The sequence below is a fragment of the Oryzias latipes genome, chromosome 15, assembly GCF_053564925.1.
Source record: "Oryzias latipes strain Hd-rR chromosome 15, Olatipes_Hd-rR_3.1".
NCBI lineage: Eukaryota > Metazoa > Chordata > Actinopteri > Beloniformes > Adrianichthyidae > Oryzias > Oryzias latipes.
The window spans coordinates 30,618,330-30,645,668 of record NC_136251.1 but is presented as its reverse complement, the minus strand read 5'-3'; the positions used below and the strand labels follow the sequence as shown (position 1 = coordinate 30,645,668).

The 27,339-nt window shown below is 43.4% G+C and overlaps 1 protein-coding gene and 2 long non-coding RNA genes across 9 annotated transcripts in view; 2 read left to right on the top strand and 1 right to left on the bottom strand.

Moving 5' to 3' along the window:
• The window catches only part of LOC144984076 (uncharacterized), a 117,749-nt gene extending 114,708 nt beyond the window's left edge, over positions 1–3,041 (top strand). The window contains exon 2 of the long non-coding RNA XR_013647709.1: positions 188–3,041. This is a non-coding gene — a long non-coding RNA (uncharacterized LOC144984076). The remainder of the gene's footprint in view (positions 1–187) is intronic.
• The window catches only part of disc1 (DISC1 scaffold protein), a 54,787-nt gene that overhangs the window by 6,210 nt on the left and 21,238 nt on the right, over positions 1–27,339 (bottom strand). For 3 of the 6 annotated variants that reach the window (XM_078931546.1, XM_078931547.1, XM_078931548.1), the window contains exons 8-12: positions 26,645–26,747; positions 26,283–26,471; positions 15,758–15,818; positions 8,173–8,413; positions 6,273–6,317 (exon numbers count right to left, since the gene is read on the bottom strand). In XM_078931546.1, the coding sequence (XP_078787672.1) occupies positions 6,273–6,317; positions 8,173–8,413; positions 15,758–15,818; positions 26,283–26,471; positions 26,645–26,747 (639 nt within the window). Of the gene's footprint in view, positions 1–5,509; positions 5,589–6,272; positions 6,318–7,389; positions 7,424–8,172; positions 8,414–15,757; positions 15,819–26,282; positions 26,472–26,644; positions 26,748–27,339 lie in introns of all 6 variants that reach the window. The other 3 variants (XR_002291885.3, XR_013647707.1, XR_002291886.3) reach the window with 2 other exon arrangements.
• The window catches only part of LOC110016555 (uncharacterized), a 35,268-nt gene continuing 26,534 nt past the window's right edge, over positions 18,606–27,339 (top strand). For both annotated transcript variants that reach the window (XR_013647713.1, XR_002291888.2), the window contains exon 1: positions 18,606–18,776. This is a non-coding gene — a long non-coding RNA (uncharacterized LOC110016555). The remainder of the gene's footprint in view (positions 18,777–27,339) is intronic.

Here is a 27,339-nt window from a genome sequence, read left to right as displayed (position 1 = left end):
AAAACTGCATCATTATCATTAAAAGATCGCAGGGAACACTTTAAAATAGAAAGAAAAACCTATCAGAGTGGAACTTTAGATAAACAGGCAAATTCCTGTTTCATTTAAAATCTTTTGCTTTTGAATGATGAACTTTATGCAGTTGATTTTTGTTAAAGAAGTTGTAAGTTAAGAATCCACATTATAGATCGAGTCCATGTCTCATGAAGAACCGCTCATTAGCAGATGACAGCAGAGGATGAAGCAGGACTGCGTTTGTTCGGAGGCAGGTTGGCGGAGGTGCAGAGTGCAGTAGGACAGAGCATCCAGGGAGCAAAGCTGGCCATTATTAGAACAGGCCCCTGTGCAGACGTCGTGTCCTAGTTTCTCCACATTCTGGAAGCGCCGTAAACACACACACACACACACACACAGGTGGAAAAAGGAAACTCGACACAGGCCCATCTTCCAACACAGAAAGTCTAATCTGATTCATAGCTGCAGGTAGAGCAAAAGATCAGCTCCCTGCAGCTCAGAAGTGTCAGAACAATCACTGCAAAGTTGGGTTTCTGCTCTCTGCACAGAATAACACACTCACTCTGAATGATGCAATGCCCCAAAATAAATTCATAACCCCAAGCAGCCAGAACAATATGAGTTTTGTTCGTGCTGAACGTGCAGATGAGCTCAGAGCACGCCAATATCACGCTTAAAAACATATTAGGACTTTCTTAACATGACGCTAGGATTCTTCAAGAACCTTTTGAGTTCCCAGAGTTTTTTTGGTCATTCTGGGTATCTAGTGAGATACTTTGTCTTTGCCTTCATAATACTGAGCTCTACAGGATAGTTTTTGATTGATGCCAAATTTCCAAAACAATTAGTCAGCGTCAGCGAGCTGGACGGGTTTTAGTGATGTTCAGCAGCGGGCCTCAAATGATCCAAATGAATGAGGCTGTGTCCAAATCCTCCCACAACTCCCTAACCCTTAAAGACAATTCAGGTACATGCTCACTATTTCTATTTTTTTTAATGCTAAACTGATGTCCCCCATTTGCTGAAGTAAAAACCTGATGATAAATGTGAATATTTTGTGAAGACTGTGTTCGGAAGATTAAGAACGTGAAGAAGATGACTTTTGCACATTTTGGCACATCGTACCTGTTTACTTGTTTGTAAATAGTCTTTAAATTATACCGCCTTATTTGTTTACATTTCTGCTACATTTTTGCTTTTTATATTATTGTTTATTTTATATTATGTTATTTTCTCTTATGTTTACTGCTATGGTTACGCACACATTTCCCACGTGTGGGATCATTAAAGTACTTCTATTAAAAAAAAAACATTTGTTTTCAAATAACAATTAATTTAAACACATTGAAATGTGGTCTGTGCCAATCCCGTGAGCATCGATGCACCATGGCTTTTGGCAAAGATTTCTGGGTAATCTTTTTAATTGTAGCCTGGTTCAGTGGGGAACATCCCATACAGAGCACTAAATAGTGAGGGAAATTGAACCATTGACTGATATGAAAACTGGAGTGTGATGTCACTCATAGTAAAGGACTCACTTCTAGTTCCAGTCAAATATTTTTTGCACCATTTTGGAACCAAATATCGTCTTTAGTCAGTGATTGGTCTGAATTGGTCTGAGTCAACGTTTCTATGGTAACCACTCTTGTTACCATAGGCCTTGTTGGAAGGCCACTCCCCTACCACTTGAAAGTGGGCTACCTGAAATCTGTCAAACATTTTAAACATCGAAGGTTCCACCCACTTTTATTGAGGTATCTGATTGGCCAGTTTATAATTTGAATAATTTAAGCAACAAAGTATCATGAAAAAGTCTTTGGGATTTTGGCTCCTTGGAGCCCGCGGGTACTTCCTGTTTGGTACGGCGGAGGGGAGGAGTCACTAAGTGCAGTTCTGAAGCTTAGACTTTGTTAGAACTTTATTTAAACTTTTCACTGATGTGTAAATAATACTTTGTTTTTATTTCTGTGCATGTTTGTTTAGCAATTAGCATAAAAAGAACTGTTTTTTTTAGATGTTTTGTAATTCTGTCAATCATATTTCTCAGAGCCAGTTTTGAAAAAGGTGTCGATTAGGAATTAGTATCAAATTATTGGTACTGACATCAATAAATCCAGAACAGGACTCGGCTAACAAAAGCCCACTTAGCAGAGTGTCACCATGAACCGACAGTTCATTAGCAGATTTTCACCAAAATCCTGTCATGTCTGTTCAGTCTCTGCTGTCACAAAGAGGAAAGCAGAGGAAACCTGTTTGAATAATGAAATGTCAGAGGAAGACCATTAGTGCCGATATTATTAAGCCAGAAGTAAACAAGGCGGACTACACGAGTAAATCTTTAAAGAATTGGATTTCAAGCTGACGCGCTCGGCTATGATGGCTTAATCAATAACCAGAGAGAGGCAGCAGGTAATTTCCCTGCTTCCCATGGGTCCTGTCCTGACGGTGTTTTCCAGCTGACAGACAATGCAAAGCAATCACATCACACTGTCACACTCAACCTCCTAATTGCAAACAATAAAGCTGCTGCATACATTAGAAAGAAGACATTAACCAGCATATGATTAACTGGAGGCGCCTGTCAAACATTAACAGGGATGCTGCAGTCGCGGTGTGACCTAAAATTCACCTGGAACATCATAGTATTGAAAATAGGAATTGTTAATACATGGATTCATTCTGGTTGTGCTTAATGTTGTTGATGCAAATTTGGGAGGTCTGTCAAAATGTCTGTTTTTAACGAGTCGCCGACAGCGTTGGGTGTTATTGTGAATGCGGCTAAAATGTAAGGTTTTGTTACGTTGTCAGGAGTTAGTAAAAGCTAGATGGCTCAGTTGGCTGCATACATTGGAAATCTGGGTTCAATTCCTAGTAGGCGCGATGAGCTTAATCCAATATGGGTCCTAAAGCAAGACCCTTCACGCCACTGCCTACCAATGTAGCCACAAGGTCCCCGCCCGGTATAAAGGCTCGCCAGGAAAGGCCTCTGCGGTAAAAATCTCTGCCAAACCAAAAGTGCGGATCGATAAAAGCTGAGTGGCTGTAGTGACTCCTGAGCCCATTGATAGTAATAACAGATGGAGGAAGTGACGTCACCCATAGAAAATGCCTTAGCGCCGGCCCCTGCAAAATAAAGCCTATTCAGTCGCGATTGTCTGCGATACGGGCGCCACCATTTGGCGTCAGACGACACTGATTGGTCTGCGTCACGTTTCTATGGAGTGAGCTTGCACAAACGCCACACCCCTTTCACTGAAAGCGTTTCGGGAGAATCTGCCAATTTAAATGTTTTAGGTGGGGGCCAGGGGGCACAACATGCTTTTACTGAGGCATCTGATGTGTCAGTTTGTAACTTGAATAACTTGCGATAAAGAAAGAAAATCATGAAAAAAAAGCTCAAAGATTAGCAAGAAGATGTTTAAAACAGCAAGAATGTTTATTCTGACCAATAGAATGACTAAGTAAGAGCTGTTCATTTCTCTATGGAAGTCTATGCATGGGACTTTTGGTTCTAATTCTAAGAGTGAGTACTTCCTGTTTGGAACACCAGGGGGGCGGGGTCAAGCTGTCCAGTGATATACTGTCTATGGATGTGCTCAAAGGTCAACAACAACAATGAACAAAGTGGGAGTTAGGGTTGTCACAGTGACTTACGTTACTAACAGGGTTGGTAGTTACAGATATTGTGAATACGCTAATGCGGCTAACGCTTCTAATGCGGCTAACGTGGCTAACGAGTAGCACGTTACAAACAGGTCCTAGAGTTACAGTGAACACCGTTAATAAAGGACTGATGGACCTGTCTCTGACTCTTTTGTCTTGCTTAATGGGCCTTATAGCTCAGTGAACCTTAAATATGGCATACGTTTAAAAATAGACCGTTTGTTGTTGGTGTGCGTTATAGGCTACGTTCACACTGCAGGCTGAAACGACCCAATTCCGAATTTTTTGCCCCTAAGCGGCCCAATTCCGATCTTTTCATGACAGTCTGAATGACACAGATCCGATCTTTTCAATTGCGACCCAGGCCCCGTGGGTTTGCCGTCCTGAATCCGAATTGTAGCCGTTCTTTTCAATTGCGACCGCCGTCTGACCGGCCAGGCGACTTGATTCCGAACCGTACGTCATCGACACGCAACAAACGTCATCATTTTGCGTTGAAGTAGGCGGGAACGAGAACGTTAACATCAACCATGGTGGACGATGCTGCTGAGACCAGACAGTGGAAGGGAAGCAGGTCACGGATTGGATTAATATTTGGGCTGATCGCTCTTTTCAGGCCAAACTCCAGGGCTCTGATCGCAACTGGGCGGTTTTTGAAAACATTTCCAGATAAATGGCAGAGCGTGGTGTTGAACGTTTCCCGCGATAACTTTTTTTTCTTTCTCCCCTTTCCACCGTGCTCAGAAGCGCGGGGGACCCGAGGCGATCCTCCTCCTCCTCCCTGTTCTGATCCTTAGATTCTCCAGAACGTGTTAATAAAGAGTCCATAGCATTTATTTGGGGGGAAAACCTTCTTTTATTACCGTCCTCCGTAACACACAACATGAATGCGCGCACACACTGCCCCCCCCCCCCCCCCCCCCCCCATTCTCTATCGCGGCACCCGCTTGCACACACACACGCGGGCGCGCGGGCCCAACACATACACATTCCTCTTCCACTACAGTGGGTACAGACGATCCCGACTCCATTGCCTTCTTAAAATGAGAAGATTGTAATTGTGCTGCTCCTTCGTGAAAATAAATTTAATATTACAAAAAGAGCTCCGCTTTTGACAACACTGTTGTTGACATCCATTGTTAACGTTTGCTCCGCAAACAATAAGTGACGTCGTTCACCGTTGAGTATTCTTCTGGCTTCTGCGCATGCGGATCTCGTTTGGGTCGGGTCACGGTCACACTGGAGATCACAAAAGTTCGGATTTACTTGGAAATGTGAACGGTCTAGCAAACAATTCGGATTTTTTGAAAAAATCCGAATTGAGCATTAAGCCCTGCAGTGTGAACGTAGCCATAGTGCGGAAAATACAGCAATCGATTGTTTACATTTCAACTTTAAAGTCTGATCAAATCTTTTTTGTAGGGTAGATAATCTGGATGTTGTCTGAATATTTAAATCCATCTTTTTGGAAATTTGTACAAATTTCTTTGCAGATTTTTTTGATTGGCGCTGCATGATGGTGCAGTGGTTAGCCCTCTTGCCTCACAGTGAGAAGGCCCTGGTTTGAATCCCAGCTGGGTCCTTTTTGTGTAGAGTTTTCACGTTCTTGCCATACGTGTGGGGTTTCTCCTAGGTTAATTGATGTCTCTAAATCGCCCCTTGGTGTGCATGTGAGTCTGTGGTCCTGCAACAAACTGGTAACCTGTTCAGGATGAAATTGAGTAGAATTTTTCTGTTTTCTGAATTGCTGCCACTAGTTTGTCTGTAAAAGCAAAAATACTAACAAAAGAAAAGAAAGACAAAGGTGTTTTATTGGTGGGACGAACAGAACCTGAAAGTCGTCCACCTCAATGATTTCCCTTTTCTTGTTCGATACTGGGGGGTCAGTGCGAAAAGGAGTTTGCAAGCACCTTGAGAGGATAAAAGAACAATTAGCAGAGATGAAGGGAAAACACAGCAGTGCAAAAACACACTCATGCACACACACCAATCAATCTCCATTGTGGCAGCAGCTGAGAGGAAATCATTTACTGAAAGTCATTATAGAAAAGGAGAAAGAGGTCAGAAAATGCAGATAGATGGGCAACTATCACAACACGACCACAAAAAGACATCAGTTTCATTAAAAAGCCGTCGTGTCCTTTGACTCAGCAATACATCACACTATATTTGTCTGATGCAGCTCAGTGGGATTTTAACGTTCTAAGGAAAAAATATTTTAAGAATAACTCGTACAAGCTGCTTTTTACTAACTCGTCTAGGAAACGTCCACATTTTCTTATGTTTTGCTGTGATGTAACGCACACCGTGCAGTCACTTTACATGCAGTCTGCTTAAATGAATGTTTGACTATAAACCCAAACGGTACTGAAAGGGAAATGCAAACTTTCCCCACCACCCTCCAGCTGAGAGCGGGCCTGAAACGGCGAGCTGCAAACGCAGGTCCCCGTCTGGGCAGGCAGCCAAGGCGTGTTGGTATTGATCCGACACAGAAAAAGCTGACAGGGGTCATGTTTGGGTTAACGATCGGATTCCTCGGCATCAGCGTCTGTAGTTCACGGCACACGTGTGTTAAGTGTGTGAGCTCCACGAACCTCCGGATGATTCTCCTCCATGCAGAACAAAAACTCCTCCAGCTTCTGCAACAGAAAGCAAACAGTCGCTGAGGTCACACGGTCATAAACCTGCTCATGAATTATTGAAAATGCAATCACGGCTGTGTACTGTATGTGTGCAGCATCATCATATTGCAGAGAGGTTGTAATTATTCATCACCAACACGGACACGAAGGAAACTCAAGAAGCTGCGCCGCAGGTTTCCTTTGTTAGTATTCAAGGTAATGCTGCATTCTTTACAAAGGAGGAAGGTAATTACTGCTCATATTGTTTGCAACTTTGCGGTGAGTTTATAAAATGGCAAAATGGCAACAAATATGAATTTTTAATTAACATTTTTAATTAAAAATGTGGAGGTATTAAGCAACCGTAATGACTTTGCTGCCAGGTAAACACAGCTGACTCTCACATCCCACGTCACTCGGCGTCTGCAGTTTTGACCCAGATTATAAACAAAGATCATAAAGCTCATTAAAAAGTCTTTTCAAACCAAAACTATAGATGAAACTAGATGAAAGCACTTTTAAAAACCATTTTTTCATTCAATTTAAAGGAAGAAATGTGTTTATAATGTCAATTTTCTGATGATGGAGGACATTTATGTACAAAATTAAGCTTTAAATTGCATTTTCCTTTATTCTAATTGTTGTGAATACGAAAGCAGACCAAAAACTGCAGTTTGAACATTTTTTATATCAATTTTTCTGCAGTTAGGCTTGAATTTGACTCTTCTAACCATGAAACCTGTGTGCAAAAAAAACAAAACCTTAGATGCATCTTAGGAGTTCAAACTTCAACATAAAAATATGAGATATTCTTTATAAACTGCTTTAAATTTGTATTGCAATGAAAGCCAATTTTAAGCTGAATTATCTTTATAAATGAAAAACGCTGTTTTCAACTAAGTTGTTTAAAAATAAACCAAAAAGCAGCTTTTTCCCCCCAAAATAACTGCTTTGAAATCATTGCATGGATTTGATAAATCAATACTGCACTTCCTGAGGAGAGGTAGATTTGTTTTCTTGATTGATCCTTTTTTAAGCAGAAAACAAAGCAAAGATGATGTAAAAAGAGCAAAGCGTCCATCTGTCTCACCTTTCCGTTGTTGGACATGTTAGGAAGAGCCGGGCTTTAGGGGATAAAGAGAAACAAACGGAGAAAGAGAAAAGAGAAAAACGGTTGCATGCGGGTTTAAAATACAGAGAGAGTAAAGAACGGGTGAAGGCTTTGGGGGACGAGGAAACGGGCAGGAGCAGAGAATCTGTCCACTTTTGGTTAAATGGATGCCAACACAGATTAAGACGGACATGTGAACCTTCTGGAAAACGAGCACATGAAAAAGAATCAACCACCGGAACAAAAAGAGTTAAATAAATCTCACACAAATAAAGCGGTCAACAGTATTTTTTTAGTGGATTTTTTTTTGTTTCCAAAGACAAAATCAATCAGACTGTGTGGGAGGAGGGAGGTGTGAGGAGAGGCAGATTTCAACACACTGTGAGCTGGACCAGCACACGTTCACACGAGCATTACACGCATGCAAAAATGCACAAAGGGAAGATTTCTACTCGATGAATGAATTTCTTTCGGAAGACCAAAGGCCTCTCAAATGCTCGCCTGCAGTTTTTAAAGCTACCTTCATGCTAACCTTCTGATGGACCGCCGCTCAGCGATGGTGCTGCGGTCGACAGCATGTGGACCCTTAAAAAAAGCAGCCTAAAAATGTTGTGTCCAGCCAAGCGGAAAGGCTGACGAACCGGGAAGACTTTATCCAGAAAAAGGCTGAAAATACAACCTTTCAGTGCCGACAAAAACCTTATTCAATCCCTCTCAAGACTTTCCACTTAAACAAGCAACAACCTTTGCTTCTCTCTTTACCTTGGTGAACTCTGAGTTCTGCAAGTCTGCTTCGGGGCACCAGCGTCCTCCTAAAGCGGTCAGCATGGCGCAGTCCTCCTCCTCTTTGTTGCAAGGATGAGTTGGGGAATAAACTTGGGTGGGAATGTCCTCGCCGTCTGCACCACTGCAGCTGGGGGTCCGCAGCTGCAGACCACGCAGGAACTGGTGACATGCTTCCAGGTCAGCCTCCCAGATCCTCTCCAAGCCGAAACAACCACAGCTGTGGAGGAAGAGGAGACAGAGTGCAGATCAGATCTGCTTTAGCATCCAGCTGGGCTGAAACGGCTCACAACTATTTGAACTTGTAACTTGTTAAGTCATTTCCAAATCACAAAACATCCCAGTATGCATGCTATTAATGACTCAAAATAATCCATTACAGTTTCTGTGTCTAAACTGCAATATGAATTTCCTTAGTTACTTTTGTGAAGTCTCACTCTGATCATCTTCTGATCTATTTTCATTGAACACTTTCATTAGAAGCATTCGCGTTGGTCTTTTCATTCTGATGACGCCGTTTTTAGCCAAAATCCAAAACCTGTGTGGTTTTCTAGGACATAGTTTCTGCAGAGCGGCAGGAGTTTATTGGAAATTCCCCTCTAAATTGTGGGCGAGACTGTTGGTGCAGAGAAAGCCTGCACCCTCTTCCTATCATCCATCAGTTAACAAGCTCTCCCGCTAGCTTACAGCCCCCCACACCCCCAACCTAACATTACTGGTGCAGTGAAAATGGTGATCAATATCATAGCCATCCAGGCGTCCAGTTCTGATCCAGATTCCAGCTCAGACGAGGAAAGCAAAGACGTTCGTGGATCCATTTGTCTGCAGGTGGATGATCAGAATGGAGCAGAGCGGGGAGCTTGTGGCCCCGCCCAGCGTATTTTCTAAGTCATGAAAATCGTTTTCAAATGTCGTTTTTTTCTTCTGCTCCTGATTCACAACGAATTTGGATTAAAAAAAAACTCAAATATGCAATTTTATGTTAAACTTTCTTTATATTTGTCCTCCATGTTAAAAATGCCACAACATGTAAAAAAAACACAGACGACACCATTTTCTTTGGAGTTGATCTTTAAAACAACAAACTGGTTCAGATTAAATTAATCTGAAGTGACACTTCAGGCCCAGAGATCATCCAACAAAACACACGATACATTTTTAAACATCTTAAAACGTCGCTGATGTGTAGAAAACAAATCCTGAAAGCATTTAAACAGATATGTAACACGTATGAAACATCCTAAAGGAGACACCGTTGTCTGTCTGGAGCCAGGAGCAGATAATCCGTCACAAACACTGATTCTCACATCAAAAGATATGGAATCAGAAAAAACAACACAATTTTACACTTTATGCACAACAACATTTTTATGCAACCCTCTTAGATATTTTCTATAATTCAGCTTGCTGTCAGCTCCCTGCTGCAGAGCCAGATTTGAGAGATTGCTCACTTTCCATGATGCATAAACAAATTCAAATGCAATACTGTTTAATATCTCGCCCTGTCTCTCCCGGTGATGAGAGATCTCTCCAAAAAGCTGAATGCCATTTCTTCTTCAACCCATCTCACGGCTGAAAAGGCCGTCAACCTCCTAACCCCGCCGATGTGCGCGTCCCGCCCGCTTTTCTAACCTTCATTTGGCAGGGAGACAATAGGAAAATTGCTCAGCCCGCCCGCCTCTCTAGCATCGCTGCTTCCCATTGTCCCCCGGTCCAGGCTATTGTTGCACGTATGTGGTGAAGAGGACGCACAAACATGCAGATCTGTGAGGACTCGAACTCATAAATCATTTTGAGTTGGGTTCAGAGGAGTACAGTCACCAAAATGTCAAAGCTGGCTATCAGAAAAGCGTCTCTTCAGCGACAGCCACAATTCATCACTGATTACTGGCGGCGGTGGTGGCGATGGCGTTGTTTGTGCTGAGAGCTCCCACTGTCAGCGCCCGAGCAACCCTGCGATGGAGGTGTCCCGCTGCCCGGTGGTTTGAACTCCGTGCCCGAGGGTTAATTGGTGGCAGCCGCTCGGCCTGCCATCTGACAGCAGCAGGGTGGGCGCCGCTGATGGCCCAGTAATAAAGCAGGGAACCAGACGGACATGATTCTCATGCAGCCAACCAGGCCTCCTGGGGGAGAGCCGGCTGACAGGACCGCTCCTTGTCCTCCAGGCGCTCACACTGCAGCAGCAGCAGAGGAGTGTAAGGACACTGTCATTACTGGCTCCTGCTGTTACTGGCAGACCACCCCAGACCAAACAGGAGTTTGGAAAATCTTTACGCCGTACCCAGATCCTGATATTATCCTGAAAATCTAAAAACTAAATGTCAACAACCAGGATGTTGTTTGTGGACTTCAGTTCTGCTTCAGGGCGAGCTACAACAGCTTAATGTTCCTGACCGGCTCTGCAGATCGATCACACTCTCCCTAACAGACTGCAGGCAGCATGTGTGGCTGGGAAAAACCATCTTGGGGACTATATCAATCAGCACCACCCTGTTCTCCCTGTCCACCAAATGCTGCACCTCCAGCCACCAGTCCCTCAAACTTCTCACGTTTGCAGATGACACCACCCTCATCGGGCTCATGACGGACGATGATAAGTCTGCTTACAGGAGGGAGGTCTGCTTACAGGTAGAGGATGTTCTTGAGGTAATTCAAGCTGTCCATCAAAGTGTTTGTGCAGTTCTACATGGCCATCAATGGGTCCATCCTCACGTCCTCCATCACCATCTGGTATGCTGGAGCCAGACTGCAGAGCATCATCCGCTCTGTGGAGAGGGCGGTTGGCTGCAGGCTCCCATCCCTGCAGGACCCGTACACCTCCAGGATCGTGCAGGTCGGATTAAAACCGACCCCTCTCACCCAGGACACAAACTGTTTGTCCCTCTCCTCTCTGAAAGGACACTCTGGTCTGGATAGACTGGAACTCCCCACAATAAGAACGTTAGTCAACATGGATGGAGTAGTGGGTGGATGGCCAACCACCCTTGTTGGCTATGACATCAGCAAGGAGGTGGTGAAGTCATGGTGTGGGCCGGAATCATAGGGAGAGAGCTGGTCGGCCCCTTTAGGGTCTCTAAAGTTGTGAAAACAGATAAACTGATGGTGCCGCCCCCATCCTCTCCTGACCTCAACCCTTCCTTTGGAGCATCCTCAAGCAAAACTCCTCTGAGGATGGGAGGCAGTACACATCCAAACAGCAGCTCTGGGAGGCTATTCTGACATCCTGTATAGAAATTCTAGCAGAAACTCTCCAAACACTCACTGTTTAGTGGATGCATGAATTATGAAGCTGCTACAAAATATGGGGTCCTATGTTCAAATGGAACTTGACCCATGAAGATCTTTTTGATTGGAATAGCTTTTGATTTCAGTAAATATGAACTCCTAATGCAGAATAATGACCACTTCAGTTCTTTAGGATCTGCTGTGTGTAATAACCTGGAACAGTGACTCTGAAGATTTGTGGTGCATTGGGTATTTAGAAAAATCACAGAAAAATATCATTTGCATAATAATTTGGAATGCACTGTTTAAATATTTAATTTCTGTTTATATGTAATAACTTTTCTGCACAAATTCACTGCTAAAAATTGTCCTAGTTGGTGGAGGTCAAAATTGGCAACAATGGCAATAAAGATATTCTGATTCTGAATGACTTTTCCGGCTAAATCGGCTTTTTTCCTTTAGAATTTTGTGGTTTTGACTCCAATAAGTCCGCCAGTCTTGTACACACTGAGACCGTCATGTGGGAAACACTGAGTAGTATCCATCACCCCAACACGATTACCCCCCCCCCCCGTCAGCCCCTCCTCGCCGTCGTCAGCTGGTCCAGATTTCATCTGCCCGTTTACTAACGGAAACCAGACAGCGTGATCACATCACCCCAATACTACGCTCTCTACATTGGTTGCCTGTTTCTTTTAGAATCAATTTTAAAACACGCTTGACTTTTAAGTGTTTACACGGCCAAACGCCTCTCTATCTTACTGAGCTCCTGCAGAATTATCATCGTAGAGCTCTGCGATCTGCAGATCAGATGCTCCCACTGGTTCCCAGGTCTCGACTTGTGACGTCTCCCTTTTTCTGTGAGGTCTGCCAGATCCTTATGATTTTAAATCTTTGTTAAAAACTCGTCTTTTCACATTGGCTTTTAGCACCAGAGTGGATGACAATTAGTCCAGCTCTTTTAGTGTTTCTATTAACATTGATTTTACTGTTATTGCTTCATTGCACTTCACTAATTTTTACTTGTCATTTTATTTTATTTATACCTGTGCAGCACTTTGGATCTCTGGTAGATGTTAAAACGCTTTACAAACAAAGATGTATTGATTGGCATAGAAAAAAAGAAAAGTACTGATAAAAAGAAAATGGCACAATAACAAAAAAGATAGTTTTGTGAAAAATGCCACAGGCGGGTATCGAACCAGCGAGCTTCTGCACCAAGGATTCCCATGTATTTCAATGGAGGTAAAAAGCCTGGAATATCTTGGAAAGTTCCAGGATTTGAAGGACTAAAAGTCATAGCTGGAAAAAACTGAAAGAGCTGAACATTAGAATAATTGAATGGTTCAAATAGCTGAAAAATTGTAGAAGGAGTTTAGCGCCAAAAAATGCCAGAAGATACTAGAATAAAGAAAGAGAAACAGGAAAACAATGGGTTGAATACTTTATAGCATTCAAACCAACTATATGTTCTGCCATTGAGGTGAACCAGTGATGCTTCACCTCAACAGCAGCAACATCTCCAAGGAGGTGTTAATAGGACGATGGCCCAACATCCAAGGTTCTTCTGCATCTTTAATGTGCGTCCATTAATCTGTTCCTAAAACCGATAATGAAACACGTTTGTGCTGCTCGTCTCCGCTAAGAGAACATGTCTGAACGTGTCTCACGTATGATAAATGTGACATTAGTCTCCACGGAGGACAAGTGTGCAAAAGTGGGCCAAACACCGTTTCATAATGAAACATCTACATTAATGTATTAAACAACACTGTGCTGCTACTAATTTAAATGACTTTTTTTTTCTTTCTGGTGACACACTTAGCAGCGTCTTTGCTCTAACAACCTGTACTAGTCTTTAGCAAGGAAGAGATAATTGGTTTTTTTTTTTCCCCAACACCATCCGTTACCACGGCGACCAGACATCTCTCACCACACTAATCTGGCCCTCTCCTCCCGTCTCCCAATCCGTTTCTCCTTACATCCCATCACCGCAGCCCTCCATCAGCCATAATGCACATTAGGAGACTGATTTACAGCGGCTGATGGGCGCGCTCTCGCTCCATGTGTTTTCTTTTTGACGTCCACACGAGGAGAACGGAGTCACAATACTGCTGCAAACTGCCAAAATGGGATCTGCTGGAGCTCACCTAAAATCAGAGCTGCTTTTGTGAGGAGGATTTTGGAGCCCCTTTAGAAAGGAGGCTGTCTGAGGAAAGCCAACAAATGACTACAGAAAAAAGCAAGACTTGGCCCGCAGGGACCAAAAAAACAGCCTTTTCATGTGATTCTTTTTAAAAGCAGTAGCCTGAAACAGTCGTGATACATGTGATTAGAGGGTTTTAGAGGGAAAAATATAGAGGCTCAACCTTGTCGTTTGTTTTTTTGGAGGATAAATCTCTACTTTTTTCCTCAGAGCAGCTCCAAGTTGAGAATCTGTGTGATACACAGGTTTGAGCAGAGAAAGAACCTTGCCTTCTTGAAGGTTGAAACCACCTTTTAGGGTTGTTTTCTTTGTTGGAGAACAGAGAATCTTAGAATGGACTTACAGTCAATATTCCGAGAGTTCTGTCACCTTTTTGCTTTTCAACGGCAGGTGTAATGGTCGGCGCTCTCGCTTCACAGCAAGAAGGCCTCTGTGTGGAGTTTGCACGTTTTTCTCCTCATGCATGAGTGGCTTTTCTCCAGTAATTGGTAGATTTGCAGGGAAAAGGCATCACTCATTTACAGCAAGCTTTTCTTTTTTGTTTGTGTTTTTATTCTTGGTATTTAGCTTCATTTTGTCTAATTGTACAGAACTTTGGGTTTGCTTACAGTTAAAATTCCTTCTAAATGAAATCGGACTGGACTGGACTGGATGCACAAGCAATCATCTGCAAATAACTCAATGAAAAAGGTCATTTTTCATTTTGTCAGGAAAAGATTTCTGCTGAAAGGTTTTGCTGATAAACATCAACGTCCACTACAACAGTAAATAAGATGCTATATTAACTCAAAAATAGAAATATTGCAGAAAATGGAGAATAAAATATTGGAAATCAATACAAAACAAAAGTGTGGATTTTTATCAGAAACAAATGTTAATCTCTATTTAATTCTTTACAAAAGCGAAAGGATTTTACTATTTAGGTTAAATTTGCTCAGTCATTTTTTATTTATTTGTTTGTCCAACTTTGAATTTCCCTTAATGTATTTTTTTTAACTTTTAAACTCCTACTTGATTCATTTTACTTTGAGTAAAAATATATTGAAGTGATTCTACTTCCTGCCTCTGCAGAGCAAACGAACAGATGCAAACATTAATTTTCACTAATTTAAACGGACAAGTCTGTTTCTCTGAAGCCGAAGGTTTTCTTTTCTTCCTGTTTGTGTTATTTTATTTAAAAACCCACTTTAATGAGAATCGTGTTTTTGGTGTTCTTGTGGCATTTTTTTGATGATGGAGCAAACACGTTAAGAACATTAAGCTTAAAGTTGCATTTCCTAATGTTTCCTAATGTTTTTTTTATTTTTTATTTAAACTGTTGTGAATCAGGAGCAGAAAAAAAGGCCGTTTGAAAAAGTAAAAAACACGTTTGTACATATTTGTGACATAGAAAATATGCTGGGTGGGCCGCTAGCTCAGAGCTCTCAGCAACGGGGAGGGGAAGGGTGGGCGGGGTTGCTCCGTGCAAACGGCCCCGCCCACAACTCAGGGGGGAATTTCTAATGAACTCCTGCTGCTCTGCAGAAACTTTGTCCTACCAACACAGGATTTTTAATTTTAGCTTAAAAACGACAATCGTAATTCGAAGACCACTGGGAACGCTTTGAGAATAGATCTTAAATACAAAGAGTTCCCGCTCTGAAAAATCAGCATTAATGGCCCCACGTTGACAGAAAATGTCCAGAGGCGGATCTCCCTGGTGGGGAGTTGGATTGCAGCCATGTTGCTCCCAAACCACAAAACCACTTTTTCTGCATGCTTCTAACACCTTAATGTGGCCAAAAACCGTAAAAGCAACACAGGAAACAGCAGACCGCAGCAATATGCGTGAGGCAGAGACGTATCTGTTATATGCGGTGCTGCAGGGTCTGTGGTATTGATTGAATGAAGAGGAGATGGTCATGATGGCAGCTTTAAACCACAGAGAAGCATGAAACGAAGGAAATGTTACAGAAGAAAAGGTAAAACTGACACAACAAGTAGACTGAGAAGCAGAAGATGAAGGTGGAACAGAAAGTGGGAGAAATGTATTGAATGAAGGGGTTTCTTGAGGAGACATTGATCTGGTTGGAGGACAGCAGAGGGGAGGGGGCTTTCCCCATTGGCTGCCCTGGTCATTCTTCAGCGCCGTACCTGTGCAGTCTGTCCTCCAGCAGCTCCATGTACTTGCCTGTGTTCTCTTTCAGTCGCTTTTCTGCAAAAAGCCCAAAGGAAACAGAGCGTTACTTCATTTGCTTGCTTTTATTGGTGATGTGGTATCCTAGCAACAAATCGCATCTCCGCTGTTATTAAAGTCACTCGTCATTTGCTGTGTTGGATCTGTACAACGACCGCACAGGTGTGTGCAGAGCACCAGCTGTCTCGCAGCACAAACACACATCCGAGGAGCGATCGCTCCCCCTACTCCAAAAAGGAATTAGTTTAGAGATGACCTGAGGATACGGGGGGGTTATCATTGCATAGATGCATGATTCCTGCCAGATTTTCTGCAGGGAACAAGTTAGATAGCTTCTGCTGCCAGCAGTGAGTTGTGCCGGAGGAGGCAGACGGAGGCTGCCGACCGTTGTTCAGGGTGGAGAGGAGCGTAGTCTGAGCGGCGTTAATGAGCTCATGTATAAAACATGAGAATATGCCTCCCACAGCAGGGGATCCTTCAACGCAACAGGATACACTCTCACCAAACGCACCTTCTATGCACAGTTGAGCCCAAATATGATTCATACTTCTGTCAAATGAGTGACAATAGATTTCCTCAGCCTGGAAATGACAGCCGTCAGATGGCGTTCACTCTTCCTCTGTGGAAGTTCTCAGGAAGAGATCCAGATGTTTCCCCCAGGAATCATAAACTGATATTTCAGTATGAATATGAATGTGACACAAGTGCAAAGAATTTGGGGGAATAACTCTTTCAAAAACCCTCTTCTTCTGTGCTCGAGCACAAAAACACCAAGCTGGCTTTGTCAGTCTGCCATCGCCAACGTCTTTTTGGGTCAGAACCAGAGCGTTCTCACGCTCCCAACTCCAGGTCAGAGAACCCGGCGAAGCCACGCCGCATGCCGGTGAGGTCGTTTTCCAGCTGACTGACAGCTGTTTTCTAGGAAAACACAGCGCTTGTTCATCCCCCCATGCATGCAACTAAACATTTATCAGAAAAGAAACCAATGCGGCCCGCTTTTTTTCTGCAGGAATCTGCTTTGTGTTAACTGCAGCCTGTGGGCTTTGGCTTCATGCAGAGTCCACTGACATGAATGAGGTTATTCCTTTAACCGAACGTACAGCACATTCTTCAACGAGATCACAAGAAGAGACGTCTTTTTCCAGTTAAATAAAGACCAAAACAGTTGGAAACTACTGAAGCGTAACCCCACGCTCGTCTAAAACTGCTACACATCACAGAGCCGAGCCTGGATGATTAGCAGAAGAGAAATATCACTTTACTGTTAAAAAAATACACTTCATTCATGTTTTTGAGGCCATTAAGCCATTTAATGATGAAATGTAGCGTTTAAATGTTTACAAAGTCTGGATTACAACTGTTATAATTTCATTTATGGAATAATTTTAATTTTTTTTTTTACTTTTAACAGCAGCATAAACAAGTTTCTTTCAAACTTTTTAACCCACCCTGTGTTAAATTGAAGACCCCCGCTGCAGATTTACTTTAAAAAAAATGTAAACATAAAAAAAGTCAAACTAAAGGAGATTTTTCTGTCGTTATGACTTTGGTTCATTCTTTTTCTCTTATCATTGAATATAAACATATCATATGATAAAAATCTATATGTGCTTTAAGCTTATTCTAATAATAAACTCTGACAACAGATCAAACCTTTTGCTCAGTTCGCATGTTAAAACGCTACATATAATGAAAAACAATGTTTTGAATAAAAACAAATGAACCCAAACTACTAAAATTTCATTAGAATTTTTCTTCAAAACCAGATCTCGTTGACCCCTCCATAAAAAGGTTCTCACTTCCACCACAGCAGCCGAATGCTCCATCGAGGCTTTCGGCTTCGTAGCTCAACAGTCGGACTAAACCATTTGGACAGAATTTTGAGCACCTTTTGCCACGGAAACGACTATTGAATTCAAGAGCAGGTTTGTTAGATTTAAAATGTTCTGGTTGCAATGCACCACAAAGAACAAAATAAACTATTTTTTTTAAACACTGCTGACATTATAATACTACAGTTGCTGCATTAAGAGGATCCATGTGACAGCGGGTGTCTTTTATTTTGAAAGGAATGAAAAAGCTTGAAAAACCATAGTTAATTTATGTACATATGTTATGAGTTACAATAACGAAAACAAATCAGTGTCTTATTTTTCTAATGGGTGACATCAGACTTTGTGGCTTCAGCTGAAAGTGACATTTTGACCCGAATGGCTCTTTAGGTGTTGGAGGTTGCAGACCCCTGGGCCACATTTTCTTCTCAGAGCAAAACTTTTCCCTAAAGTTGCTTTATTTTTTTAATTCAGAGTTCATAAATGAACTAATTCAGACGTAGGACATCCTGCCAAGAATAATAATAATACATTTTATTTAGAATGCGCTTTACATTCTAGGTAAAATCTCAAAGCGCTACAATGAAGGCAGGAATAACAATGGTTTAAAATAAGAACAAAGTAAGACAAAAACAACAACAATAAAAGTACTAAAAAGCATTATTAAAAAGGAAAGTTTTTAAGCCTTTTTTTTAATGTGCCAAGGCTTTTTGGGGCTCTGAGGGATTCTGGAAGATTGTTCCAGAATGGAGGGGCAGCAGCCTGAAAGGCTCTGTCTCCCATTGTGGTTAGCCTGGTCCTTGGCTGATGAAGGTAATGTGTGAAATTTGAGAGGAGGAGTTGTGAAGTGGCGTGCGGGGAAAGGAGCGCACTGAGCTATGCAGGGGCAGTTCCATGGACGCATTGGTAGGTGAGGAGACAGAGTTTGTGTTGAATTCTGGAACGGATGGGTAACCAGTGAAGTGACTGAAGAACAGGAGTGATGTGGTCAAATTTGTGTCTCCTTGTCAGGATCCTAGCAGCGCAGTTTCGGATGTGCTGGAGCTTTTCCAGGCTCCTGCCAGGAATCCCAACAAGGAGAGCATTGCAGTGATCCAGTCTGGAGGAGATAAATGCATGGATCAGTTTTTCTGCATCAGACTGGGTGAGTGAGGGGCGGAGCTTTGCAATGTTTTTGAGATGAAAAAAGAGACTTTGGAGAGGTGACGTATGTGGTGAGTAGAAAAGATTTATCACAGGTGAAGAAAGCGGAATGTTGTGACCAGAAACCAGAATGCCAATCACCTGGTGAGCCGATCTTCTCCCGCTGAAGCACACAGCTCACTTACCGCTCACTTACCTGACGAGGTCTGTCTGGTCTGCTTCCATTCACAGAGGCTCTGTCATGTGTGGAATAAAACCTGCCTGGCTTTGGAGAACCCAGATTGCCAGATTTACAGCTAATATATTGCACAGTTTCCCCTAAATGTTCCCACTATGTTTACTTATAAGAAAGTCTAACTGTCGCCATGCCAACCAGTGGCAAAGCTACTGAGGCGTCCCGACGACAGAGAGAGATCCCTGTAACAGGCCGGGTCAGAACATGCAGTGTCCTCCTGCGACGTTGGCACTTCCTGTGAGTCTGTGGGAGGCTGCTGTCGCTGGCAGGCCATGCGCACAAAATCGGCACTAAAAAGCTCTTAAAGGGAGACACTTTGTTGCCCCCCTCCCTGGTAAGCGCGGCAGCGTGGAGCTGCAGTATGGTCTGGTGAGGAGCCTCACAGAGGCGCCCGCATAGGGAAATTCATGAGCTCGGCCTCCCTGCGACAGGGATCGCAGCGGGCGTCAGACATCACTGACCGCTGCCAAGCGCTGCGGCCAAAAGGGAAGAGGCCGTCCAAACCCAAAAATAAACAGATCAGTTCTGTGGCATCAAAGGGATCTTTGCTTTGGAGATGAAGGTTTTGAGCATTCAAACTGACAGTCCAGAGGCGGAGATGATGCAGCTGCTGAGGAGCGTCTGCTGTATTGGCGCATAAACGAGCCCCTAATTGGACATGAATGCAGCCATCATTTCTCATCCTCCACAACAATGAAGCCATCCTCTTTTCTGCAAGGCCTCCGACAAATTACAGGTGGCTGCGTGCAAACGCAACCCCATCCATGTTTGAGTTATAGAGGAGAAAATGCATGTCTTGGTAATTGAGCTGAAGCCGTTTGCTGTGATTAATGTGTTGAACCGCAGCCCGGGCTGTCTGAGTGTGACGGCTCTGCAGGGTACACAAACGCAGCGTCAGCACGGGCGCACACGTTGTAGGGATGTATGAGAGCACAACAAACAAACGCACAGGGGAAGAATAATGATTTCACAACAATCTGGATCTCTCCGTGGTGCTGTGCTGGTTAAATTATATTTATAAGTTCTGGCTGAAGCCTTAACACAGACCAACCTAAAAAAATAAAAAATAAAAACCAGTTCATCTGAGTCCACTTCTCCCTAATGTGCAGTTTAGAAAAAAACTTTCAACACTTCAAATGCTCATAATCTTGCTCCATTAATCTCGAGTCTTATTGTTCCTCAGGCTTCCTGTGGGAACTTTCAGTTAATTCATTTTCCACAGAAATGCGTTTGTGAGTTTGACTGTCATCTCCCAGGGAAAAAAAAAATCTGTCTAAACAAAACCGGATCTGTGCAGACAGCCTGTGTTTAGACGTTTCAGCTGAATGCAAATGTCCAAATGCTGCCCAGTGAAAACGCTCACATTTATCAGATATGATGGGCCGGACGGCAAGGTTTGCACAGGACAAATTCAATTAAAAAAAAAAACTTTTCTACATGGCTGCTTTTCTGTTGGTTTTATCTCCATAGCAACCATTTCATTTTTTTGTCTCCTGGTTTTAACGAACAGGTCTGTGTAACTTTTAGAAGAATCAGGAAAACCAAACTTTTGGGTTTCCTTAACAACAGAGTTTTTTGTTAACCATTCCTAATATGTTCATGTCAAATGTTGTATCATTTCATTCATCTTGAACCAATGATTTATCTATTCGATGTTTCACAATGTTCTGGTAACAAATGTGAGAAAACGCCACTTTTACACGCTCGCCGTTGAAAATCGACGACTTTTCCCAAGTAGCTTCACGATGATGATCAAGGAGTTAGGAGGCGATATGTCAAAACCTCTAGAAGTTTAAATATGAAATATAAACAAAAGTTTTTCTTTTACCATATTGTGATAATTGCCAAATTTCCAACTTCTTTTTTTTCAGTTTCTCCCACTGTGATGTCATCGATGTTTTAGAGAGGGGGGGGCTGTACACGATGTTCTTTTCTCTGGGTACTACGTGCGTCCAATTGAGTGAGTTTTTAGTGGGGTAAAAAACAATTGCCAAAAGAATTTGGTCATAACCGTTCTGCAGGACACAACTTCTTCTTTCTCTTTCGGCTTTTCCCATCAGGGGTCGCCACAGCGAATCATCCTTTTCCACCTCACTCTATCATGGACATCTTCTACCCTAACATTAGCCAACTTCATGTCCTCTGTTAAGACATCCATGTATCTCCTCTTTGGCCGTCCTCTTGCCCTCCTGCCAGGCAGCTCCATCTCCAACATCCTTCTACCAATATATCCACTATCCCTCCTCTGAACATGTCCAAACCATCTCAGTCTGGCTTCTCTGACTTTGTTGCTAACACAGGCAACATGAGCCGTCCCTCTGATGTATTCGTTCCTTATCCTGTCTAACCTGGTCACTCCTAAGGAGAACCTCAACATCTTCATCTCTGCTACCTCCATCTCAGCCTCTTGTCTCTGTCTCACTGCTACCGTCTCTAACCCATAGAGCAGAGCTGGTCTCACCACTGTCTTGTACACCTTTCCTTTGAGTCTTGCTGACACTCTTCTGTCACACAACACTCCTGACACTTTCCTCCACCCGCTCCAACCTGCCTGCACTCGCCTCTTCACCTCTTTTCCACACTCCCCATCACACTGAACTGTTGACCCCAAGTACTTAAACTCCTGCACCTTCTTCACCTCAGCCCCCTGTAACCTAACGCTTCTACCTTGATCCCTCTCGTTCAGACACATGTATTCTGTCTTACTACGACTGACCTTCATGCCTCTTCTTTCCAGAGCAAACCTCCACCTCTCTAGCTGTTCCTCCACCTGCTCTCTACTCTCACTGCAAATTACAATGTCATCCGCAAACATCATTGTCCAGGGAGATTCCTGTATTACCTCGTCTGTCATCCTGTCCATCAGCATAGCAAACAAAAAAGGACTCAAAGCTGATCCTTGGTGTAGTCCCACCTCCACCTTGAACTCCTCTGTCTGACCTACAGCACATCTCACCACCGTCATACTTCTCTCATACATGTCCTGAACTACTCTGACATACTTCTCTGCCACTCCAGACGACCTCATACAGTACCACAGCTCCTCCCTCGGCACCCTGTCATACGCCTTCTCTAAATCTACGAACACACGTGCGTCCAATTGAGTGAGTTTTTAGTGGGGTAAAAAACAATTGCCAAAAGAATCTGGTCATAACCGTGCTGCAGGACACAACAATTACGGCTAAAACTTGTGAAAAAGAAAAGGTTTTTCTGGGATTTTCTTTTTGTTATCGGGGGGGGGGGGGGGGGGGGGGGGGGGATTTTTGAATCCTCGTTTTAGAATTGTCCCTCAGGAAAGACGATGACACTCCGAACGAATCCTCCCCGGAATCCAATCTTCTCCAGCATCTCTTGAAACTTCTGAGACAACAAACAGGAGCCATTCTCGCTGGTCCACTTGAGCGCCTCCTCTTCATCACTCAGATGCTCCTTTACAGAAGAGCTATCATACATTCCATCATGTGCTCCGGAGAAGCACCCTGAAAGAGGCAGCCATGAATAAATCATGCGTGTCCTCGCCTTCAATATTGGCGCAGCAATAGGAAGGGAAAATTGCTTTTGTGACGTAACCCAGAGGAGAAGCATCCGGGTGGGATTGGTGGAGATCCTACCGATGCAGGAGTGGATGGAGGTTGTTCAGCAACTCGGTAGTGAGGAAAACAATGAATTTAATGTGCAGCCGTGGGGCCATATGAAGCAGAAACCCCGCTGTCTTCATCACAGATGGCTGATTTTCTTGACTGCATCCTAACAGAGGCGTTAAACAAGCAGAGACTTGGCCACAACAAAGCCGCCTGCGCTGTCTCTCCGTCTGAGCGTCCCCAGTCCCAGGGTCACTTACTCTTCTCATTCCACCCTCAATTATTTATCTGTAAATGTATCTCTCTCTGAGACATAGTTGTTCTCTCAGCGGGGAATTAAACCTCCACATTGGTGCTCATCAGCACTCGTGCCAACAGCAATTAGCGTTGAATGGCTCCCCGAGCACGGCGCTCCGGGCCGAGATGACGCAACCTGAATGTGTGGATAGATTTGGTCGTCTGGATGCTGGAGAGACAAAAGGACGCCCTTCCAGTTCAGACACAATGTTTCCCAAAAATGACCATCTTGGTGCTGACGGTAGTTTCTGATCTGCTTTGGTTTAGGAGTGTTGGTGAGCGATCGGTTACCGCCAAAGCCGCCTATTAGCACCTAGGATGACAGATTAATGAGTCCCTTCCTCTGCAGCACGTTGGGACGTTACGCCTTCTGCCACGCTGCGTGGAGGCGCTTGATCAAACCAATCATTAAGAGTCATCTTTGTTCTGTTCCCCCACCTGACTGTCATCCTTTTGTTTGGCCGCCGCTTCCTGTGTCAGCATTGTTCTACGTTATCGTGAGACGCTCTGTATTAGGGGGGAACATCTCCTGGAAGTGCTGGATGTTTGCTGTGAGGCGTTCTGGACTCAGCAGCACACCTGCAGGCAGGTGACGGAGCGTCAATGACACACACTGAAAGGGAAAGAGGTCCTGCAGAAGCAGCATGGGATCTGTGCATTACCTCATGTAAAGACTGAACCAATGTCAGCCCAAACGTGAGCTCCCACGACCAAAGGGTGCCCCCTAGTGACAGGAAAGGGTACATCCAGGTGAAAACAAAAGCCTCAGACTTCAATGCGACTGATAAGAGGGTTTCATAGATGGCTGGTTGTGCGCCTCAGGGTTGTGAATGTATGCAGAGGAGGCCCTTCTGTTCTCCTTCTGTTGGTGCCTCCGAGAGAGAAGTGACCTTTCATTGAAATCTTCCCGTGGCTGATAGACTAGAGAAAGTAGCTCTGCAGGTGGCGCCGTCAAAATCCATTTAGTTTTCTCTTCCTGTGCCAGCCAGCGCGCTGAATCAATACAACCCCTCGATCGCAGGATCTTCATTTTGCCGCGCTCAGGTCTCCAATCTGGAGTCTGGATCCTGACGCGCCGACTGGCTGGAGGGGAATTGGCTTCCTCCTTCAGCCTAAATCTGCATGCATCCACTCACCATCGCCTTAACAGCTGCCAATCCTTAGGATAACTCATTTAAAAGCACTATTGACAGAGCAACACATCTATATAACGTCTTGCATGTCCTCCCATTGTGAGGCTGCTTTGAAGAAAATCCTCAACTCAGGTTGAAAGAAGAAAAAAGGCCTTTCAGGACCGGTGTTTTTTATATTTAGGTGTGTTTGAAATCTGTCAATAATAACGTTATAAACAGCTTTTCTGCATCTTCAAATAAGTGAATTATTGTCTGTTTTTTTTTAAATTGTGTAACATTTTTACTCACTTTGAAACTTTCCTGCAGCCTCACCAGACAGAAATACAGACCTTCTGTTGTGCTTCACAAAGTTAAAGTCATTTTATGTTTTTCTCCTCTTTCATGAAACACTTCTAAAGGGTTTATGTTACGCAAAAATCTACTTTTTAGCGTTTAACCAAAAGTGGTATTTTAAATCCAGTATTCCTCTTAAAACCTCTGAGCATTGGCCCCCTCCCACAAAAATGAGTGGGTCCTCAATTTATGACGTCACAAAGTGAGGAACCGCCCCTTTTAAGAAAGAGTCTGCGCTGCCAGCCCCGCCTCCTGACAAACAAACACACCCACTTTCTCCATGGAGCTAGCGCTTTCCTTTTATATGAACAAAATGCACATCCATCTTTACAAACGTTTTGATGAGCCCGGCTTTAGGTTGTCATAAAATGGCCGGCACCCAAAAGGAGAGAAAGGCGGAGCCTCAGAGATCAAGTCTTTTTACTTCCGGATTGGAAAATGAACAGCAAATATAACTTATACTTCATTAAAAAATGGTTCCTTTAGTGTGCCAAAGGTCATATATGATCATATATATTTATGGATATAGTTTACTCTGACAGGCTTGTGCATGATATAGACCATTTAAGTGTTCTGTGGAAGTTTTTTAGCTTTCATAAATTATTTGCATTGTGCTATATTTAATTTTGTTTAATAGAATAAATTGTGTTTATGATAACCCACTTTATAAATGATGCTTCTGGCTCATTTTTGTCATTTGCTGAGTGGCTGTTTTGTAGGTGTTTCCCCTAAACTCAGTACCATAATGGAAGTAGATCAGCACCACTGCTCAATATAATACATACACGGTATTAAAATATTTCACTTTGCTTCGTATCCCAGTACTTCTTAATCAGGGGTGTCCAAACTTTCTGCAAAGAGGAGGAAAAGTGAGGGCCAACCATTCGGCCTGACGTTCTTTGAACTATTTTAATAACATTACATTTAAATTAACGAATTAACATTTTATTGCAATGGTCTATTTTTCTTTTTCTTCCATGAAAGAAATGTGATTTTCACCAAAATCACTGTCAATTTGACCTTTTTTTTTGTTTTTGTTTTGCATCTTTCTTTCCCACTAAGTTTGTGGTAGATCGTATGTCGTCTGTTTTAACAGTGAAAACGAAAACATAATTTAGCCAACCACAATAAAGAAATCATACACACAGTTTTTAGAAAGTGCTGGGGGCTTCACAATATGGATTTTATGAAAGCGGGAATTAGAACGGAACTCATTTGGGCCAAGGGCCGGACTTTGGACATGCCTGTTCTTCAAATTTTAAGCAACATTTTTAACCTGACCTTTTCAACTTAATTCATGGTCAATACCTTGGAGTTTAATCCCATCAGCCCTTCTTACCTGAGCGTCCTTAATCCTCAGTTTCCCCTTTTGGTTCATCTTTCGATGACCAAAAGTGTTGTTTTGTGTAGATTTATTAATCGTTTGTTTTTGTCTAACCATATTTTTAGCTTGTTGGGTCGTGACCACATCTGACAAGTTCTGTCATGTACAGAAAACATTGGTGTCATCTGTAAAAATAAATAACTTTAACATGTTTGACACCTTACAAAAATCATTATTATAAAAAATGTGGGGCCCAAAATGGGTCTCTGCGGGACTCCACGGGTTATTTTGTTCTGTTTTTTACTAACATCGTAAATCTGCGCAAACAGTTTTGACCAGCAAAGTGCAAAACTAACACCATGAATCGATGAACACCCTGCCTCCATTCTCAACAGTTATTTTTTTCTTTTACTAAGTCAATTGTTGCTAGCAATACGTTCTGACACAAAACTGAACCACGTTTTATGAGGATATTTTCCATAAATATGGCATCCACTCAGTCTTCTTTGGTCATTTTTTGCTTTACACATCCGAACCGACTGTGAGATCCAGACATGATGGACCCTGCTGTCCTGTCTGAGCAGCAGTGGCCTCAGGGACTCACCGCGCTGCGCCGCCCTCTGCTCCAGCTCCTGCCTGAGCTGCTGCCGCTGCTCCTTCAGTTGGGCCAGCTCCTGGCTGCTCCCAGAACTCAGACGGTGCAGCCTTTTGGCCAGAGCCTCCAGCCGGTCGCGCTCCACGTAAACCGCCTTCATGGCCTCCTTCGACTCCTTGGCACCGCTGAAGTCATTACCTGCAGTAGAAGCGCCACAGGGAGAAGAACATCACGCCTCCACCCCCCATTGACGAGCTGCTTGATCATTAAGGACGTCTTTCAGGAGGATATTCGCGAGCGCTTCAGGTAAACGAGGTAAATGAAGGACGTCTAATGTTGCAGGGATGCATTAGGATGGAAATGAGAGTTACCAGAGATAGCAGCCAGTTTGGCTTCATGCAGCGCCAGGAGCTGCGTTTCAGTCTCACCGACTTTCCTCCTCAAGCTGCTGCCCAGCCTCTGACTCATCACCACCTGGGGATAAGAAGGAGAAAAAGATGGAGGAGATGGAGGGGGGTAACTAGTGCCAGCTTCGCACACATGGATCCCGCCGGATGTGGAGCTCATGCCGCGTTCTTTCGTTTTGACACTCGCTCTTACAAGATCCTGCAAGTTCATTTGTGTTCTCCAGCTTCGGGCACAAAGCAGAACATCAGCGCTGTTGTCTGACATTCTCTGTAACCTTTTAGGAAGAACGAGGGGGCTTCTCCTTCGCTCAGGCGGACAATGAAATCTCTGAGAGAGAGATATGAATAGCAGGTCATGAAGGGAAAACAAAAAGCTTCAAGAGACGTGGAATTTACGGAGAAGCTGATGGCTTCACATCCAGCCCGTCTGGCCTCCGTCTGCTTTCACTCCATCCTTTAAACCACTTTTCTTTAAAGTCGACACTTTGAGCTGCCGCCAAATGATGCAATGCTTCCTTTTGAGGAATCGCCTCAAAAGGGTCCAAAAAGTCGGATTTTCTGACGTATTTTCTACTTGAATCTGTCACAGTTAAGTGCGAAGAAGCCAAAGAGATCCAGAGGCAGAACATCCCCGGAGAGCTGTGCTCTCATTCAAATAA